We start from the raw sequence: 19,814 nt of genomic DNA, 5'->3' as shown, positions 1-19,814 counted from the left end.
ATTTAAGCACTCACTTTTACCTCTTTGCCATGTCCCATCTCGGATATTTGAACATGAAAGGCAGCCTCAAGCTCGCGCTTGCGTTTATCTCCAAAAATAGGTGTTAATAATGTGATGTCCAAGATAGAAAGAGTGTTAGGCAACTCTTCTAAATGCCAATGTTTCGAGCGACAAACATGACAATTTCACCTCTTTGAAATTGGTCAACCATTTGAGTGGTAAACATTTTTCCATTTGTTCACGAAGGTAAGCTAAATAATGCAAGCTTCTTGTGAGGCACTTATAAACAAACTACACAGAAATTAAGCGTTGAAGAGACTTACAGTTGCCAAATCCATAGAGGTTGGACCATCTACAATGGTTAATTGCTTGAAGTTACCAACATCTCTACTCTTTTGAACTTTGTCAATTTGAATGACAACAAAGCCAATGGTAGCTTTCAAGGTAGGATCACTTCGTGCTTTGAGAAAATAGTTACGAATTTGTATTTCAGGCACAAATACAAAAGATACTTCAAAGGGCTCAGCCTTGATTATAAAAGTAGTAACGTCAACACACAAAGAAAAAGCAACGCTCCCCCATCATTGGCATTTTTAGGAACAACATGCGTATACATGCATTTTTAGGAACAAAAGTTGCACCTTCTATGCGTATACATGCATTTTCTTCTATTTTGTCCACAAATTTATGAATAAACCCTTAGCTGATCACTAAGGTTATAGTGCTAAATCCCTCCCTATCAACGAGATTAGCCTTTTAAGTATTTTCTATAATCTTTCGTTGCCTTAAATGTACCGTAAACATTGATAAAGCATGATGACCTGAAATGGCCTTATGATTTTTTTTGAACCGATCACTAAGGTCTTGCCGATGGCAGGCCAAAAAAAAGAGAATTTGGATGCCTTATTTATTTGGATGTTTCTGTGTACTTGCAGTTAAAATGGTTTTTGGGCAAGTTGTAATAGGTCCCCCAGGGTCGGGGAAGACAACATACTGCAATGGAATGTCGGATTTTCTTCAGCTCATCGGCCGGTTGGTCGCTTGTCTCATCTTGTCAACTGATACATGCTCGTGATATGGGAGCTGAAAACTATTCTTGATTGCAGAAAAGTGGCGGTTGTAAATCTAGACCCAGCAAATGACAGTTTGCCGTACGAATGTGCTGTCAACATTGAGGAGCTCATTAAGTTGGATGATGTTATGAATCAGCATGGGCTAGGCCCAAACGGGGGTAATGTCCACTTGCCCTGCTAATCATGTGCACATGCATACACACACAAGCTTGCTACACAGTTTGATTTGCTGATTACATTCACTTGACACACTAAGTTTGCCTTTGGAGATGTGGGGAAAGCCTTGATTATGGCTGAGCATGGAAAAGCTGTTCAAAATTTGCAGCTTAGTGGGCAGGCTCCTGTTTTTTTTTTGTTCTGGGCGCCTTGCTTCACACTTCTAGTCTCTTTTAGTGTTTTAACAGATTGGGGCTCACAACATGGATGATTCTTGTGCTAAGCCCTAACCATAACTAGCAGCTTAGCCTGACACATGCATTAGGTGTTGGAGCTGATGCATGTGACAGCTTCTCATGCCTTTGGAGAGAAGTGAGAAAATTGCAGCTTAGTTTTGTATGTATCTCTTGCCATCTTTTATTCATATTTTTTTCAGAGCAAGGAGCAAGTAACAGCTCACAGTTTTGCATCTGTATGAGCCTGTGCACGCTTTGTATATGTAAATATTTGCCATACAAAGTATCTTGTTGTTGCTCATGCTACACATCTGGTGCAGGCATCTGGAAGCACAGGTTTTTTGTTGTTGTTCAAGGTTGCTCTCTCCATGTTAATAACTTTTCAGCAAATGGCAAACATCTTGATAGACGTGTGTAGAAATCTTTATCTAAGTAGTGGCCATCTAGCTTATGCTAATTTTTACTCTTGCATTTTTTTCAATGTTTTCCAAAAGAAATCTCTTTCAATCCATAATTTATCCCCTGCCCCCTCCCCTTCTTCCCCCCTTTCCTCTTTTGCCATGCAGGGAACTTTTCTACCTCTGTATAATTTCTTTTCTTCTCTTTGGCTTAGGCCTGGTCTATTGCATGGACTATGTGGAGAAAAATCTGGATTGGTTAAAGTCCAAACTTGAACCTTTGGAGAAAGGTATGAAACCTTAGTTCCTTTTTATTTTGTATGGGAATCCTCTTTTTACTTCTATGTGCAGTCTCAAGGAACATGATTTCTCACATACATTTTTTTGGTATGGGAATCCTCTTTTTGCTTCTGTGTGCAGTCTCAAGGAACACGATTTCTCATGTACATTTTTTTCCCTGGAAAAGAGACTTCTATTAAGTATGAAAAAGTATACAAGAGGGAGATTTCAAACTAAACAAGGTGGAAATCTCAACCAATCCGGTACCTTGTGATGCCAATAAGGTCCAATATGAGTGGGAGTGAAAAAGATGCCGTAATCATACTCTCATAAATTGGCACCGCTTTCTCTCCGTAGCCCTCGAACATCCTTGGGTTTTGGCCCAGGTGGCTATGAGGGTGTGGATGGTATCACTCCAAATCGTTCAAATACAGTGTGTTATAAACCGAATTGCCCTCAATGGCCTCGGTGCATCTAGCCTTCCAAATGTGCCAGGCTACAAACCGGCAATAATCTCCCATGCACTGTCCAAGCTCTGTGGTGGGGTACATATCTTGACTTTGGCATGTCCTAAAGATGGCACCACCAAGCAACTCCCTGATTAATCATAATGACCAATTCCATGATGTTCCCCTCATACGTCAGTTGTGGCTGGGTCAGCCAAATGATATCGCCAAATGAAATGCAAGTATCCTTCCTCATCCTTCCAAGGAGAGGTGCTATTGCAATCCAAATCTTGTGTGCTTCCGTGCACTCCCATAAGCAATGGTAAACCGTCTCTGAAGCTCCTGCACATCTCGGGCATGCTAGGCGACAACCGATCTCCACTGGTTGGTGACGAGGCCACCAAGAAGAGAGAGCCAAATAAAGGAGGTTAGGTGTGTCCTCTCGTAAGAGTGCCACACCCTCCTTCAAAAAGTCCTTTGAATGTGAGGTGTCATACCATAAGCCTCCCAATGAGGTCTAAGAGCAAGGACTCTTTGAATTTGTCCTAGAACAAGATCCCTAGCGTTCCGCACAGTAAAACTGGAGAAAGGCATGCTTTTCATAGGGTTGGTGGCATCCCTCCACACCCACTCACCAAGGTTCCAATGCTTGATAGGGAAACCGCCATACGACCGAAGGCTCTAAGCATTTGTGAATATCCCTAGGGCGGGATCAATATAAAAGAACTTCCGTGCTTTGCCAACAACTCCCTTGCTGCTTCTTTTTCTTTTCACTCTCAATGCGCTTCCTACATTCCTCAATAAGATGGCCAGGTGGACGCACTGCTTGTCCCTCAGTGATATCCTGCACGTCACATCTTTCAAGATACCATCCATCCTGGATGGAGAAAAAGACCGCCGCATCATTCTCCCTTGGAGTGGGGAGGCCCATAACTTAAAGAGGTACATGTGTCTTGGAGAAAATGTAACTACACCAGCTAGGTGTGATAGTGGCATTGTATAGTACACCACCACTAGGGCCGCAAACGGGCCAACCTTGTCAGAATATGTAGCGGAGATGAAGACAAGATCTGAAAACACCTAGAGCAAGTGCACAACAGAAAAACGCAGAAATGAAGAGAGAGAGAGAGAGAGAGAGAGAGAGAGAGAGAGAGAGAGAGAGAGAGAGAGAGAGAGAGAGAAGCGTATAACTCTGCTATATACACAAGAGAAAATCCCGGATACAAGATGAGAAGTGTGGGGGGGCAAGGGGCCATTTTATATGGCCCCAGATGACCAGTCGGCCTATTGAAAAACAACCGATAGCCATCAGATGTGCACGTGACCTGCTCTCCTCCAGTCGGCCAGCAAAAAACTCCTGTCAGCCAGCAGTAGTTAGTCGGCCAGCTACAGGGGACAGCTTGGGGGTAACAGAGTCCAATCGGCTAACATCTGGATAAGCCAACAGGAACAGGATAGCCTCCCACACCAAGGAAAAATAGGGAAAAATATGGAGAGTGGGGAAAAATGAGAAAACTCCTAAATCGGGCGGGCACACCCACAACAAAGGTCCTGGTGCAAATATACAGACAAGAGATGATTGCTAATGTTAGAAGTCATCTCCTGTCTTTATTAGACACCAGGGCCTCTGTTGTGGGTGTGCCCGCCCTGTATAGGTGTTTTCTCATTTTTCCTCACTCCCCGTTTTTTTCCCCCATTTTTTCCATTTTTCCATGGTGTGGGTGGCTGCCCTATGCTGGTAGGATCACACAGAAGCTGGCCGACTGCACTCATATGCATATGGAGCTGGCCGACTTTTTTTGTTGGGGTCGTGGAGGATTTTTTTGGCTGGCCGACTGGAGGGACCCAGTCGTGAGGCTGGCGGCCTGTTTCTCCATTGGCCGACCCTATATATGGGGCCATATAAAATGGCCCCATGGCCCCCACATCATTGTATCCAGTTTTCAGATTCGGGATCTTGTGTATAGAGAAGAGTTACACGCCTATCTCTCTCCTTCTCTTGTGCTGTCTATTTTCTGCACTCTACTTGCTCTTGTGGTCTCAGATTTGGTTATCATCTTCGCTGTGTATTTTGACATGGTATTAGAGCCCTAGGCTCTTGAAAGATCTTGGGAGTTTTTTGAGCAAGAGGGGGATTGTTGCGTTGCTAATTGGTGGACTGTTAGGGACTGTCCAGGAAGAGAAGCAGCAAGAGGAAGGCAGGCTAAGTTGCTGGATAGCCACTTGCAGGTTTAAAGTTTTTTTTCCCACCCACCCACCCACCCTTTTCAGTTACATCCCCGCGATGGCAAATTTGTTAGAGCTGGTTGAGAAGCATGTGAAGATCCCAACGCTCCCCACGTTCCCAGCGGACCGTCAGTTGGACGGGAACAATTACGGCATCTTGAAGGTTATGATGGAGTTTGTGCTGGAGTCATATGACCTTGCTGATTCATCGTTATCGGGGTTCCACGGCCGGAAGCAGAGGAAGGGGAGTTACTGTCGACGAAGAAGGACCGTGAGGCACAGACACAGATGTGGGATCGTGTCAACGCCAGGGTCCGGTCATTTATCTTCCTCAACTGCACACCGCAAGTAATCAATCACGTTAAGCATATGACGCGGGCCAGAGGCATATGGCAGCACTTGGCTTCTCTTTATAACAGGGTATCGCCCATGAAGAGGATTTCCTTGGAAGTGCAGATGCGGTTATGAACCCTGCAAAGTCGTCGACGATGCGGGAGCACATGAAGTCCTCCAGGCTGGGAAGGAGATATCATCAGAAAATATGGCCATTACTTTGCTGTCCCACTTGCCTGCTCAGTATTCGACACATAAAGCGCTAATTCATTTACAAATAACCTGGACTTACTCAGACACACAATCACAGAATCCTCGCTCCCTCGCTCAACAACACATTGGCCCCGAAGTCCGGCGCCCCTTGCGGTATTTCTTTATTGTTAAAAGGTTGGAAATTACAAAGCACAAGTGCAACAAAGCACTCTACTTGCATCAGCTGAGTTTTACAAATTCTGGGAGAAATTTGCCAGCATAACTGCACTAAAACTGTTTCATAACATCTCAGAATGAGTCCCAACTGACAGGCTCACTTCCATAGGCATCAGGCTACCCAATGGAGTCCAAAACATCACAATTCAGCTTGCTGTAATTTTCTGCACAGACCTGTTTTCAGCTCTGTTTTCAGCCCAAAATAACCCTTGTACTGTCCTGGAGGACTTTAGCAAAGTCCTACTGCATTTTGGCATCAATCGGGCAACATAACAGCCCAAAAACAGCACCTAAGCAGTGCTGAAACAGCATTGTAGTGAAGAGGTTATTACCCTCTTCCGTCCCTGCTTTGGTGTAGGAACTAACTACACCGGTTCCTGTTCAAGGAGGCAACTAGCCTTTGCATATAAGCATGAAATTCACACAACTGTACCTGATTTTATCTGATGAGAGCATTTCCATAGTCTGCAAGAGAGAGAAAGAGAGAGAAAGACAGAGAGAGGCTGTGGGGAGCAAGCTCAACCCTCAATTCATGAGTTGTAGGGCAAGGGAGTGCACCACAAATGCTGATTTTCCTGCAACAAAACCACACGATGGCTGCAAATGAGCCTCCTCTTCCCAAATTCCCACGCTTCCCTCTTCTCAATGAGGAAAATGCACCAAAATTTGACACTTGGCACATTTTTAGGCCTTTTCCACATGCAATCTTCCAGGCTAAAAATCTCCTGACTGATTCACATTCTCACAACAGTCCTTTGCCAGCTTTTGGTCCCCTTGACATTCCGCACAAACTGACGCGAACACTTTTCAATTCCGGCACTGCCAAAAATAGCAGTTCCCTAGATTTTAGGGATGATGTCATCTGCATTCCTTCTGGTCTCCTGACTATCTTTGACCACTATAGTCACTTTAGAATTTGCTTAGAATTCAAGATACATTCACATTTCGGTGGCGGCCACTTACTAGTGTAAACCGGCCTATACCCTCATTCAGTGGCCATGTCCTGGACACTGTCATTCATCTTTCAGTGCCCATGTCGTGGACACTGTCATTCATCTTAGCCAACCACTGGTCCAAAGTCCCACTGGCTGACCCATTCTGACATTGCAATGGCCCAAGCCCTTCCAAGAGATCCCGAGGGAAAACAACAGCAACCAAAGAGAAAGAAAAGAAAAATATATATATTTATAAAGAAATGTAAATAAAGAAAACAATTGCAAAAAGTTTCACCTCCTGGTGAAAATTCTGCTTTCTACTCCTCTTTGATTACTAGTGGTAGGCTCAGCACCATTACCTGGGAGGAGCTTGTGCCCATGGTCTTGGACTAGGAGGAACGTTTCACGAACCCTCCTCACAGCGGAGGTTCGGAGGCCTTAACTGGCCAACGGTCGAAAGGCCGGAATAACAACAAGGGCAAAGGGAAGGCTTCACCGGAGAAGTCTTCTGAGAAGAAGCCTGACACAGAACGAGAGAAACTGAAGGCCAAACGGTCTTGCAATGATTGTGGCGAGAAAGGCCACTATTGGAGGAAGTGTCCTAAGTGGACTGGGAAGAGTGCTGGTTCTTCAGCCTCAGCTGCAAAGACTCCTGCATTTGTGCACTTAGAGATGATGGACTCCGATGCTTCATCGTCTTCGAGCGAGGAGGCAGTTGGCTTCACCGCGAAGGATACCCGAGAATGGATTCTTGACGGTGGTGCTTCCAGGCACATGACTCCGTCCCGTACTTCTTTTTGGATCTGAAACGGCAGTCAGGTCGCATTTTCATTGGGGACAACTCCACCATTTCGATACACAGTGAGGGCCGGATGGAGATTATTCCCGACGGCAAGGGGGGCAAGCATGCCTCACGTGTTCTTTACGTCCCTGCTCTTGGTTTTCATCTTCTGTCAGTGCATGAAGTATGCAAGTATGGCTTTCGGGTGGAGTTTGAGGAGCATTCAGTTGCTCTACGGGACCGTGAGACTGGCCAGGTTGTTTGGGAAGGCGGTGTGGAGAATGGTATCTACAAGCTCTCTGCACTCTCCTCATTGACAGGTTCTTAGGTCAGTGATCTGTGGCACTTTCGTTTTGGCCACTTAAATGTGGATGCACTGCAGCGAGCTTTTCGGGACCAGATGGTGGTTGGCTTGCCAGATGTTGGCAGCAGGCAAGGACGTTGCAGTTCTTGCATACGTGGTAAGCAGCACAGGGAATCCTTTCCGAAGAAGCAGGCTTCGAGGCGGGCTTCAAAACCATTGGAGTTGATTCACACTGACTTGTGTGGACCTCAGCAGACACCATCATTGGGAGGATCTCTCTATTTTATGCTGCTTGTTGATGACTGTACCAGATTCACGTGGGTCTACTTTCTTTCACAGAAGGACCAAGCTTTTGCACGGTTCAAGGATTGGCACGTGATGGTGGAAAAAGAGTCTGGATTGCAGGTAAAGACTCTCAGGGCTGACAAAGGGGGTGAATTCTCCTCGATTGTATTTCTTAGATTTTGTGCAGATCATGGCATCAAGAGGGAACTGGCCAATACAGGATCGCCTTCAGAGAATAGAGTTGTAGAACGCAAAAATAGGACTGTGGTGGAGATGGCGAGGACCATGCTGGAGCATCGTGATCTTCCTCGTCCACTTTGGGGAGAGGCTGTGTCCATACCCTCAACCGGTCTCCAATGACTTCAGTACTAATATGACTCCGTTTGAGGCATATATTGGTAGGAAACCTGATGTCTCGCACTTCCGTGTTTTTGGGAGTGATGCGTATGTACATATTCCGAAGAAGCAGAGGGGGAAGCTTGACTCCAAATCCTGCAAGCTTATATTTGTGGGGTATAATTCTCTTCCAAGGGATACAGATTGTATAATCTAGAGAGTAATGAGATTGTTGTCAGCCGGGATGTGGTCTTTGATGAGCATGTTCCAGTATCCACTGTCGAGGAGCCGCCACTTCTTGGAGATCCAGAAGAGTCTGATGATGATTTCCAGACCATTGTTCCAGTTGATCAACCTCAGTCAGTACAGGAGGTTGAGCCCGTAGCTGGAGTAGAGCCCCCGCAACGGCAGGAGGCTCCACTATTTGTTCGAGTACCCAGGTGGTTGTTGGACACCCTTCAGGAGTCAGGTGTCACGGAGTTACCCTCCGAGTGGACCACAGAGGACGGCCCTCGAAGATCGCACAAAGTCCGTGACAAAAGCAATACAGCGGAGCTTCTTTAGGTAAACTATGCTCTGATGTCTCGTATTATGCGGGACAAGGAGCCCACTTCTGTTAAGGAAGCCCTTTCACAGGATACTTGGAGGAAAGCCATGCAGGTGGAACTTGATGCCATCGAGAAGAACAAAACATGGGAGTTGGTACCGAGGCCGTCGAAACGGTCAGTCATTGGTGTCAAATGGGTCTTTAAGACCAAATATGCGTCAGATGGGTCGGTGGACAAACACAAAGCCAGACTTGTGGCTAAAGGTTATGCTCAGCGGCGAGGCATCGACTACGAGGATACCTTTGCACATCGACAGCACGGATGACCAAGATTCGGACCGTTCTTGCCCTTGCTTCTTCTCAGAGGTGGCCAGTGTATGAAATGGATGTAAAATCTGCGTTCCTTAATGGTGACCTGCAAGAGGAGGTGTATGTTGAGCAGCCTCCAGGCTTTGTTGTTCCAGGATCAGAAGGGATGGTTTACAGGTTACGTAAGGCCTTGTATGGTCTTAAGCAGGCTCCAAGGGCTTGGAATCAGAAGATTGATTCCTTCTTTGTTTGGACTGGTTTTCAGAGATCGGTTGTAGATCCCAACTTGTATCTCTTTCGGGAAGGCGGCATGGTTACGATTATCATCCTTTATGTGGATGATCTCATCCTCACCGGCGGTCATGTGGGAGCACATTGGCGTGACGAAGGCTGCCTTGTCAAAGGAGTTTGAGATGACCGACCTAGGCTTACTCCACTTCTTTTTGGGATTGGAGATCTGGCAGACCCAGAGGGGGTTTTTTGTCTCTCAGCAGCGGTATGTTCATGAGTTGCTTAAGGCCTTTGGGATGGAGAATTGCAAGCCTATTACTTCGCCGATGGACCCAAACACAAAGTTAACTGTTAATGATCCTTGTGAGCCAGTTGATGCCTCGCAGTATCGGAAGTTGGTTGGCTCATTGATCTGGTTGTTGAACACGAGATTGGACTTGAGCTTCTCCGTGGGGCTGTTGAGCTCTTTTATGCAGACGCCATTGAAGTCTCATTGGGACGCAGGATTACGGATCTTGCGGTATTTGCAGAGTACGAAGGATCTAGGACTCTTTTACACAGGAGGGGATGGAGTCAGACTCCAAGGTTGGAGTGACTCAGATTGGGGAGGAGATTAGGAGATCTACTTCAGGTTACAGTTTTACCCTCGGCTCAGGAGCAGTAAGAGGCAGCCAACTATTGCCCTATCTTCGACAGAGGTAGAGTATCGGGTTGCTTGTGGTGCTGCTTGCGAGGTTGTGTAGGCTGCTAGGTGAGATTTGGGTTTCCACAGAAGGAGCCCACAATCATCCAGTGTGATAACCAGAGTTGTATAGCTATTTCTCGGAACCCGGTCTTCCATGCCCGGACCAAGCACATAGAGATACAGTATCACTTTGTACGTGAGAAGATCTTGGCTAGTGACATCTTGCTACTTTATTGTTTGACGGAGGACAATGCGGCAAACCTCTTCACGAAGTCTCTACCTCAGGCTACGCTCAGGCGGCACTCCAGCTCCCTAGGGTTGATTTCACAGCCAGGAGCTGAGAGGGGGTGTTAGAAGTCATCTCTTGTCTTTATCAGACACCAGGGCCTCTGTTGTGGGTGTGCCTGCCCTGTATAGGTGTTTTCTCATTTTTCCTCACTCCCCGTTTTTTTTCCCCGTTTTTCCCATTTTTCCATGGTGTGGGTGGCTGTCCTATGCTGGCAGGATCACACAGAAGCTAGCCGACTACACTCATATGCATATGGAGCTGGCTGACTTTTTCTGTTGGGGTCGTGGAGGATTTTTTGGCTGGTCGACCCTATATATGGGGCCATTTTATGGCCCCATGGCCCCCACATCATTGTATCCAGTTTTCAGATTCGGGATCTTGTGTATAGAGAAGAGTTACACGCCTATCTTTCTCCTTCCCTTGTGCTGTCTATTTTCTGCACTCTACTTGCTCTTGTGGTCTCAGATTTGGTTATCATCTCCGCTACGTATTTTGATAGCTAACACCCCCTCTCAGCTCCTAGATGTGGAAGCAACCCCAGGGAGCTGGAGTGCCTCCGGAGCATAGCCTGAGGTAGAGACTTCGTGAAGAGGTCCACCGCATTGTCCTCCGTCGAACAATAAAGAAGCAAGATGTCACCAGCCAAGATCTTCTCACGAACAAAGTGATTGTATCTCTATGTGCTTGGTCCGAGCATGGAAGACCGGGTTCTGAGCAATAACTATATAGCTCTGGTTATCGCACTGGATAACTGGGGGCTCCTTCTGTGGAAACCCAATGTCGCCAAGCAACCTTCGCAGCCACACAACCTTGCAAGCAGCACCACAAGCAGCCCGGTACTCTGCTTCTGTCGTTGACAAGGCAATAGTTTACCTGTAAAAGCTTCGCTGAATGACTTTTATCACGGACTCTGTGCGATCTTCGAGATCCGTCCTCTGTGGTCCATTCGGAGGGAAGCTCCGTGACAACCGACTCCCGAAGGGTGTCCACTAACCACCTGGGTACTCGAATAGAACGCGGAGCCTCCTGCTGCTGCGGGGGCTCATCTCCAGCTGCGGGCTCAACCTCGAACTCACTGAGGGTGTCCAGTTGGAACAATAGATTGGGAATCATCATTAGAATCCTCTGGGTCTCCAAGAAGTGGCGACTCATCGACAATGGAAACCGGAACATGCTCATCAAAGACCACATCCCTGCGGACAACAATCTCGTTCCTCTCTAGATCAAATAACCTGTATCCCTTGGAAAGAGAGTTATATCCCACAAAGATAAGCTTTTGGGACTTTGAGTCGAGCTTCCCCCTCTGCTTCTTCGGAATGTGAACATACGCATCGCTCCCAAACACACGGAAACAATGAAATCAGCAAGGTCGTAAGACTCCAAAACAGATTCCATCATTACCTTCCATATGCCGTAGTTGTTCCCGCCCAACTGACAGCAACAAGGCCCGCCTTTCGCTTGCTTCTCCTCTTCCCGTACGGCCCAAAACAGTCCTCCAATCAGCAACACAAACAGCCCCCCTCTTGCTCACACAGTTCCCAAGATCTTTCAAGAGCCTAGAGCTCTGATACCATGTCAGAATATGCCGTGGAGATGAAGACAAGATCTGAAAACACCTAGAGCAAGTGCATAGCAGAAAAACACAGAAATGAAGAGAGAGAGAGAGAGAAGTGTATAACTCTACTATATACACGAGAAAATCCCGGATACGAGATGAGAAGTGTGGGGGGGGCAAGGGGCCATTTTATATGGCCCCAGATGGCCGGTCGGCCTGCTGAAAAACAGCCGACAGCCATCAGATGTGCACACGACCTGCTCTCCTCCAGTCGGCCAGCTATAGGGGACAGCCTGGGGGTAGCAGAGTCCAGTCGGCCAACATCTGGATCAGCCGACAGGCACAGGACAGCCTCCCTCACCAAGGAAAAATAGGGAAAAATATGGAGAGGGGAAAAATGAGAAAACTCCTAAATCGGGCGGGGAGTATTTCACTCTGTGTAGAAGATTCCAAGGGCTTTCCAGCGAGATAATCCAATGCAAATGCAAATATGAAGACAAGTTACCCAAACAAGTGTTGGGTTTTATGCTGTGTATGCACCCAGAGGAGTGCTAGTGATCATCAGTAGTTTGCTGGGGCACTTTTTACTTCAGTTAGTGGAGGTTTTTTCCCCAGTTTAGCTTAGTTTCACTTATAATAGTTTATAAGTGATTTGGTCCACCTGGCACACTTTATGGCCGGACATGTGAACACATCTTTTAGGTCACTTCATTATGTGGCTATTGTACTTCACTTTATCACAACTGAATACAAGTGAGTAGTCGTGTTCTCTCTTTGTGTCTCACGTTTTTGTTTGAAGTACCTCCAAACCCTAACCCTAACTGCTGAAAGCCTTCATTTGGTTCAGAGCCACCAGGTTGGTCTGCCCTGCCTTGCCCGTACTGTTCCACACCACCAGCTGGCCTCGCCGTCAACTGTCCGTACACTCCTGCGCAGCCAGACGTCTGTTTCCGTACAGCAGGCGCCGACTGTTTCCGTACTGTACAACCTGCAGTCGACCAGCAACAGCTTCTGCTCCGTACACTGCTCCGTACAGCAGCGTCATCAGTACACTCACGACTAGTACTTGTAGGTGACCTCAACTTGCTGTCTGCTGCTCGCCCAGCTCCGTATAGAACCTGCTGCTGTGTGTACCTGCTCGCCCAGCTTCGTACAGTCATTGTACAGTACTGTAGCTGTACAGTCATCAGTACCTGCACCGTACAGCAGTCCAGTACCTGCTGCGCAGACCTGAAGCCAACCAGTCGACTGTAGTATCCGTACAGTACCTGCTACGTGTACCTGCACAGCACAGTCGACTGTACCTGCTCCGTACAGCAGATCAGAACCTGCATCGCCTGCTTCGAACTGCTGTTTACCTACAGTCAACTTGTACCTGCAAAAATCACAGCTGTGGTAAGCTCTACAAGTTTTGAAATTTGGGCATTTTTCTCTGTGAAAATTTTCTGGCAAATACAGGCAGACTTTCTTGCAAAGAAATCTCTACAGGTTTTTTGCAAGGTTTTGGGTGCAGTAATTTTGGGCATTTTTGGGCATTTTGGCATTGTGTAAGCCATTTTTGCTGCTCTACTCAGTCAGTGGTGCATTGTGTTGCACATTCAGATTTGCACATTCAGAGGATTGAGAGTGCAGGCATATTTGGGTTAGCTGTATTCAGTGGAGTACAGTTGCTTTCAGGGTTGTTGCTATTGGGTTTTTTGATACACAGGTACAACATTGTGCATTGGCATAATGGCAAATCAATAGCAGAGTGATGTATTCACGTGTTTGTCTAAGGAAGACAAGTTGGACGGCATGAACTACTCCTTGTGGAGTTTTATGCTGAGAAATGCGCTCGTGGCAAAAGGTCTTTGGGATTTTGTTAGTGGTGATGAACCACGTCCAGGTCCATTGGCTCCAGAGACTTCTCCCCAAGAGGGTGCTCGTGGACGAGGACAACAAGTACAGGCACCAGGTCAGCCATTGCCTGTTCAAAGAACAAATGCTCAGAAGACATGGGATGCCAGAGATGCACAAGCCTTGTCACTCATTGCATTGTCAGTACAGAGGTCTATTATACCTCATATTCGTTGAGCTGGCTCTTCACGGAATGCATGGGTGACTTTGGAGCAGATGTATGCTGCTCATAATGAGGCTCGGATCTCGTTTTTGAAAAGAGAGCTGGAAAATCAGAAAATGCATGAAAGAGATGATATGTCTAGCCACTTGAACAAGCTGCAGGATTTGAGAGAGCAACTCATCAATGTGGATGAGATTATTCTTGAGACACAGCTTGTGTCCACCATCTTGAACTCTTTGCCAAGATCTTACTTGGCTTTTCATACCTCTTTGAACCTCAGCATGAGGAATGCTGTTGAACCCCTTAAGTATCAGGAACTTGTTGCTCTCTTGCTACAAGAAGAGCAAATCAGGAAGAATATGAATATGAACACAAGTGCTGAACAAGCATTTACTACAGGTCAAAAAGGGAAAGGCAAATCTCAGCCAAAGAGTTCAAATCAGAATTCAGGTGATGGTGGTTCATCTCAGGATACCAAGAAAGGTGATGGACAGCCCAAGAAGAAGGGCAAATGCCATTACTGTAAGAAGCTAGGTCACTACATCACAGAGTGTAGAAAGAGGATTGCCAAAGAGAAGGCAAAGGAATCTGGGATGTCTGTAAATGATGCCTCTAAAGCTCCTCCAGAGACTGCTTCTTTTGTTGAGGACAGGGATTACTGTTTCTATACATGCAGCTATGATGCTCTGTTAGAAGTCATCTCCTGTCTATTTTTATACACCAGGGCCTTTGTTGTGGGTGTGCCCGCCCTTATGAGGTGTTTTATCATTTCCGCTGCATATTCTGACATGGTATCAGAGCCCTAGGCTCTAGACAGATCTTGGGCGTTTTTCTGAGCAAGAGGGGGAGCGTTAGGCTGCTGATTGGTGGACTGTTTTGGGCTGAACGGGAAGAGAAGGTGCAAGAGGAAGGCGGGCAAAGGTGCTAGAAGGCGGGCAAAGGTGCTGGACAGCCACTTGCAGGTTTTCAGATTTTTTTTTCCACCCACCCACCCTTTCAGGTTACTCTCCGCGATGGCAGATTTACTAGAGATGGCTGAGAAGCACGTGAAGATTCCGACTCTCCCCACGTTCCCAGTGGATCGTCAGTTGGGCAGGTCCAATTACGGCATCTGGAAGGTCATGATGGAGTCGGTTCTGGAGTCATATGACCTTGCTGATTTTATTATCATCGGGGTGCCACGGCCGGAAGCTGAGGAAGGGGAGTTATTATCGACGAGGAAGGACCGAGAGGCACAGGCACACATGTGGGATCGTGTCAACGCCAAGGTCCGGTCGTTTATTTTCCTCAATTGCACACCACAAGTGATCAATCATGTGAAGCACATGACGCTGGCGAGAGGCATATGGGAGCACTTGGCTTCTTTGTATAACAGGGTGTCACCCATGAAACGGATCTCCTTGGAAGTGCAGATGCGGGTTATGAACCCTGCAAAGTCTTCGACGATGCGGGAACACATTAACAAGCTGCAGGCCCTTCAGCAGGAAGTCCTACAAGCTGGGAAAGAGATATCATCTGAAGATATGGCCATCACTTTGCTTTCCCACTTGCCTGGTCAGTATTCTGCTTTCTATTCCTCGTTGATCACGAGTGGCAGGCTCAGCACCATTACTTGGGAGGAGCTTGTGCCAATGGTCTTGGACCAGGAGGAACGTTTCACGAACCCTCCTCACGGCGGAGGTTCGGAGGCTTCAGGAACAGGAGACTTAACATAAACCAATTGTCATTAAGCTCTTCAACCTGTTAATCACAGCTGTTAAATTTTCATTACTCTCCATGGTTAGATCAAAGAGTTGCATCTTCAAACTAATCTTGGAATGCTTTGCCTTTGCACCAAAAGTAAGTTCTAGTAATTCCCAAGCTTCCATAGCTGACTCAACATTATCAATATAATGAATAAAATCATCCTCTAAAGCAGTAATGATAATACCAAGTGCTTGCTCATCTTTTGCTTGAAGTGCAGCCGTTGTAGCTCTTGTAACTGCAGCAGAAATACTTGCTTCATCATCAGAAAGTGGCTTGACCGTACTCCACAGATTTTTCTTCATGAGGTAGCCCTTCACCTTGATTTGCTAGGTATGAAACCCAGTTTCGTTGAATTTGTCGGGAAATTTGGAGCTCATGATGATGCAATATGATGCTTGATGTTGATAACTTGCTCATATAGATGATTTAAGCCCAAATAATAAAAATATCATCAATATAGATCAAAATAAGAATCACCATGTTGTTTGAGCAAAAGAGGCAGAAAACATGCGACTGGAAAACAGCTCCGTACAGCAGCTCCGGTGGACCAAATGCTTCAAGATTTGGTATGCTGAATCCTCACATGATAGCCTTGAATCACCTAAAAGGAATTAGGCTAATTCGTAGAGACGACGGTGAATGGATTCGATTAGTAGAAAACGGGCTGCGTTGATGGCGATGAGAAATTCGTGCAGCAGCGATGAAATCCGCCTATGATCTTCGTTTTAGGGCATGCGTGGGAGCAAAGCTAGAAGCTTATATCAAATTATTGGAGTATCATCTCCTCAAATGCAAGCATGAAGGCAATCTACAGCATGTGGTTCAAACAGAGAAAAACTGGCTATGGTGATTAAGAGATAAATTAGGGTTTTTGTTAATCAACGAAACCTAATTGGGTCATGCTCTAATACCAAATGTTGGATATGATAATTCAACTATGAAGAATGATCAAAACATACTCAAGGTGAATCAAAGCTTGTATAAAACATCATGAATATGAGGGACAAAAACTGGTATATGTAGAAAATTGCTTTGAGATTAACACAAGATGACACTAATTATGATTAGGCATGAACCAAACTTACATAATCACTCGATCACGACTTGTATCTTATTTAGAGACTCCTATACCCTATTTTTAGTTGCATGAGTTGCATGAACCATATGCACCAACCATTTGTAGGCTTTACACACCAACCACTGACCACTAGCCTAACCACCACATATTGTTACTAAGGAGTTGGGATTACATTTATCCAACACTATGGGCCTTTTCGAGTGATCGAGAAGATCAATGAAGTGGCTTTCAGATTGGCATTACCTAGTCATTGGCACATACACAATGCTTTTCATGTGAGTCTCCTTCGCAAGTAGGTAGGACCGGAGCCCAGTGAAACGGTCATTGAGGATCCACCACAAGTGGATGAGCTTGAGGAGATCTTGCAGCCAGAGCAGATTGTGTATCACAAGGAACGCAAGCTTGTTGCAGGCAAAGTTGTCAGGCGTTACCTTGTGAAGTTTAAGAACTATCTTCCCATTGATGCTAAATGGGTAGATGAAGAGTTCTTCAGAGATTGCCCGCATCTGCTTCAGACATATTTGGATGCTTTTCAGCTGCGGATAACTGTTTAGAAGCCGGGGGGATGTCACCATTTGGCCACCCAATTGGTCCACCCGTGCTTTCTTATCATGTATGTACATTGGACTGGTGTCCATGGCAGTTGTATATGCCGGGAATTGATGCCACTCATGTGATACTGTGGACTTGGCTTTCCGTTGGGACTCGTGCCTCTGTGTACATGCCCGGAAATGCTTGGTGGATTGGTGTTCCATTGGGTCTGGTACCTCGTGTTCTTGCCTGGAGCACGTCTATTTTTGTTTAGTCTCATGAACGGGGATTGTCCATACCAATGCTGCATTGCATAGTTCTTTATGTGCTTGCTTGCAATTGAAATTGCATGCTATTTTTATGCTTGCTTGACCAATGTGTAGTTCCGGGTAAGGGGACGCCCGCCCGCGAACCGTGCGTGTGAAACTGTCTGCTGACATGGTTATGTGGCATGTGACAGGTGGTAAGTATTGGTCATAAATCTAGCCTTAGGAGTTAGCATTAATTTATAAGTGAGTATACTTCATTAAGTTTTGGGCGACCAAAACTCACTTATAAATTATGACCAACCCGGTGTTCACACACACTGATGTCCCGAGGTGGACATAACCCAATGTCCACCGCCCAGACCTTATCCCCTTTGTACAAAGGGAGTAACCAGCCATGTGTCCACTCTAGCTTACTCCACAAAGCACCTGCGTGCCACCTACACTGGAAAACTCACCACCTCACTCCTCCTCCTCTCTCTAGAGATGGGCGCCTCCTTCATGAGGGCTGTTGGGCTGCATTTTCTGCACTTTCTCTTTCCCAACTCCATTTCCAAGCTTGCTAAGGTGTTTCTCAAGCTTCCAAGAGTGATTCTGGATGCTAATCACTCTCCTACAGACTCTCAAACAGCTCTCTTTATTGCTGTAATTTCTGGTCTTTTTGCTGAAAACCCTAATTTCAGCCCTCCTTTCTCAAGTTGAACCATAGGGGAAGCTTTCCCAAGGTTCCCTTCATCCTCTTGAAGACTTTTGTCGCGAAGAAATGCGACAAATCGAAGATCTCAACACTCCAAGGACTTCCATCGCGAAGACTTCTGTTGTCATCGACTCTACTTGCTATTGGTAAGCTTTTATGCTAAATATGGGAGCAAGTAGCAGGAGGGAGGAACCGGATTACAAGATCACATACCCTATGTAGTGTTCTCTTGTCCTACATGCTCTCTTGCAGTGTTGCTACCATGTGTTGTGAATGGATGGGAGAATTAGGGTTAGAGTTATTCATGTGGGAGACATACACAGAGAAACAAGGGAGAGAGAGAGAGAGAGAGAGTTGTGGGGATAAGTCAACTCATGGGAATGAGTGTGTGACTCTCCTATCACACATGTATATTGCACTAGTACACATAGTGCACTTAGTACATTAAAAGTACTAAGTGTACTATGTACTATAACTTATGGGCTTGTACACACTATAAGGGTGGGCATAATGCCTTTACCCCAACATGTTGGTGGAACAATAGAGAGCAGATGGTAGGGAACATGGGCACTTGAGAGGGTAGTGTGGATTGCAAGTCTACATCGACAACCACTTGTTTGCAATATTGTATTCATGTGCATTGGTATGGAAATCTGGTCAGAAATGCCCATGACACTATGTACTTGATTCTCTCAAGATCAATATACTTTATTTGAGGGAGGGGTCGGCCGTTCCGGTTCATTGTGTGTCTCTTGTCAATTCAGAAATTTACTTCTTGTATTTGAGCAAGTGTCCATCAAATCTTAGTGTATTTAAGTGTATTGATTAGCATTGTGTTCAACCAAGGTACAAACACATTAGACCTTCTAATTGACTTGACTAGTATTCCAAGCGCCAAACCAGAGGTCTAATAAATGCCTAGGACACCTGTACATCATTACAACTAGAAAGTGGGTTACATCTGAATGTGCAGGACTTGCACATAAGACTCTGACATTGACTGGACCCTAGACCTAGATGGTGCTTGGTGACATGTCCTTGGACAAGGGCTAGCAGTATTGAGAGTGCCCATCTCTAAAAGTGTATTGATCGGCTAGAATGGCCACGCAGCACCCTCGCGCAATATGTGTGCATGTAACAGGTAGTGCTACTGCTCAAGGGAGAAGGGCAGCAAGGAAGGGGAAGGGAGGTTGTGCATGCACGAGGAGAGGGGTAAAGGCAGGGGGATTTAACCAAAGTAGTTGGAGGAAATGATATGAAAAAGAATGGAAGGGTTGTTTGGGGGGTCCTACCAAGAGCATATTTCTCTGAACTTTTTTATTCGAGAGAAATAGTTTTATTTATTAATAAAATCTCAAGAAACATAGCAAGATGACATCAGCCTCAAGGAACAACTGTCCATCATACTCTCAGCATACTCTTTCAACCTAATATTTATTCCAAATAAATAAGAGTGGGAGAAAACAAAGGGCATATTTTTTTGCGACACAACTAGTGGAGTGGAGGAAAGTTATCCTGCTTCAAAATCTTAAGCAGCCTCTCCACACTGAACTTCACTGACGAGTTTGGAAGTACTTTTTCTGACTCGGAACACGGATCATGTG

At 45.9% G+C, this 19,814-nt stretch overlaps 1 protein-coding gene across 3 annotated transcripts in view; it reads left to right on the top strand.

Annotated features, from left to right (window-relative positions):
- The first annotated feature begins 618 nt into the window (after positions 1-618).
- The window catches only part of QQT1 (P-loop containing nucleoside triphosphate hydrolases superfamily protein), a 46,343-nt gene continuing 27,147 nt past the window's right edge, over positions 619-19,814 (top strand). Inside the window, exons 1-5 of one of the 3 annotated variants that reach the window (XM_086787625.1) lie at positions 619-715; positions 936-1,032; positions 1,107-1,231; positions 1,786-1,875; positions 2,079-2,153. In XM_086787625.1, coding sequence (XP_086643751.1) covers positions 941-1,032; positions 1,107-1,231; positions 1,786-1,875; positions 2,079-2,153 — 382 coding nt within the window. In that variant the 5' untranslated portion in view covers positions 619-715; positions 936-940. Of the gene's footprint in view, positions 716-779; positions 1,033-1,106; positions 1,232-1,785; positions 1,876-2,078; positions 2,154-19,814 lie in introns of those variants that run through there. The other 2 variants (XM_086787617.1, XM_086787633.1) reach the window with 2 other exon arrangements.

This window comes from Cibotium barometz, chromosome 4 (genome assembly GCF_041138505.1).
Source record: "Cibotium barometz isolate CiBa-2024 chromosome 4, ASM4113850v1, whole genome shotgun sequence".
Classification (NCBI taxonomy): Eukaryota; Viridiplantae; Streptophyta; class Polypodiopsida; order Cyatheales; family Cibotiaceae; genus Cibotium; species Cibotium barometz.
Note: the sequence above shows the minus strand (reverse complement) of the source record. Positions and strands in the feature narration are given on the sequence as shown.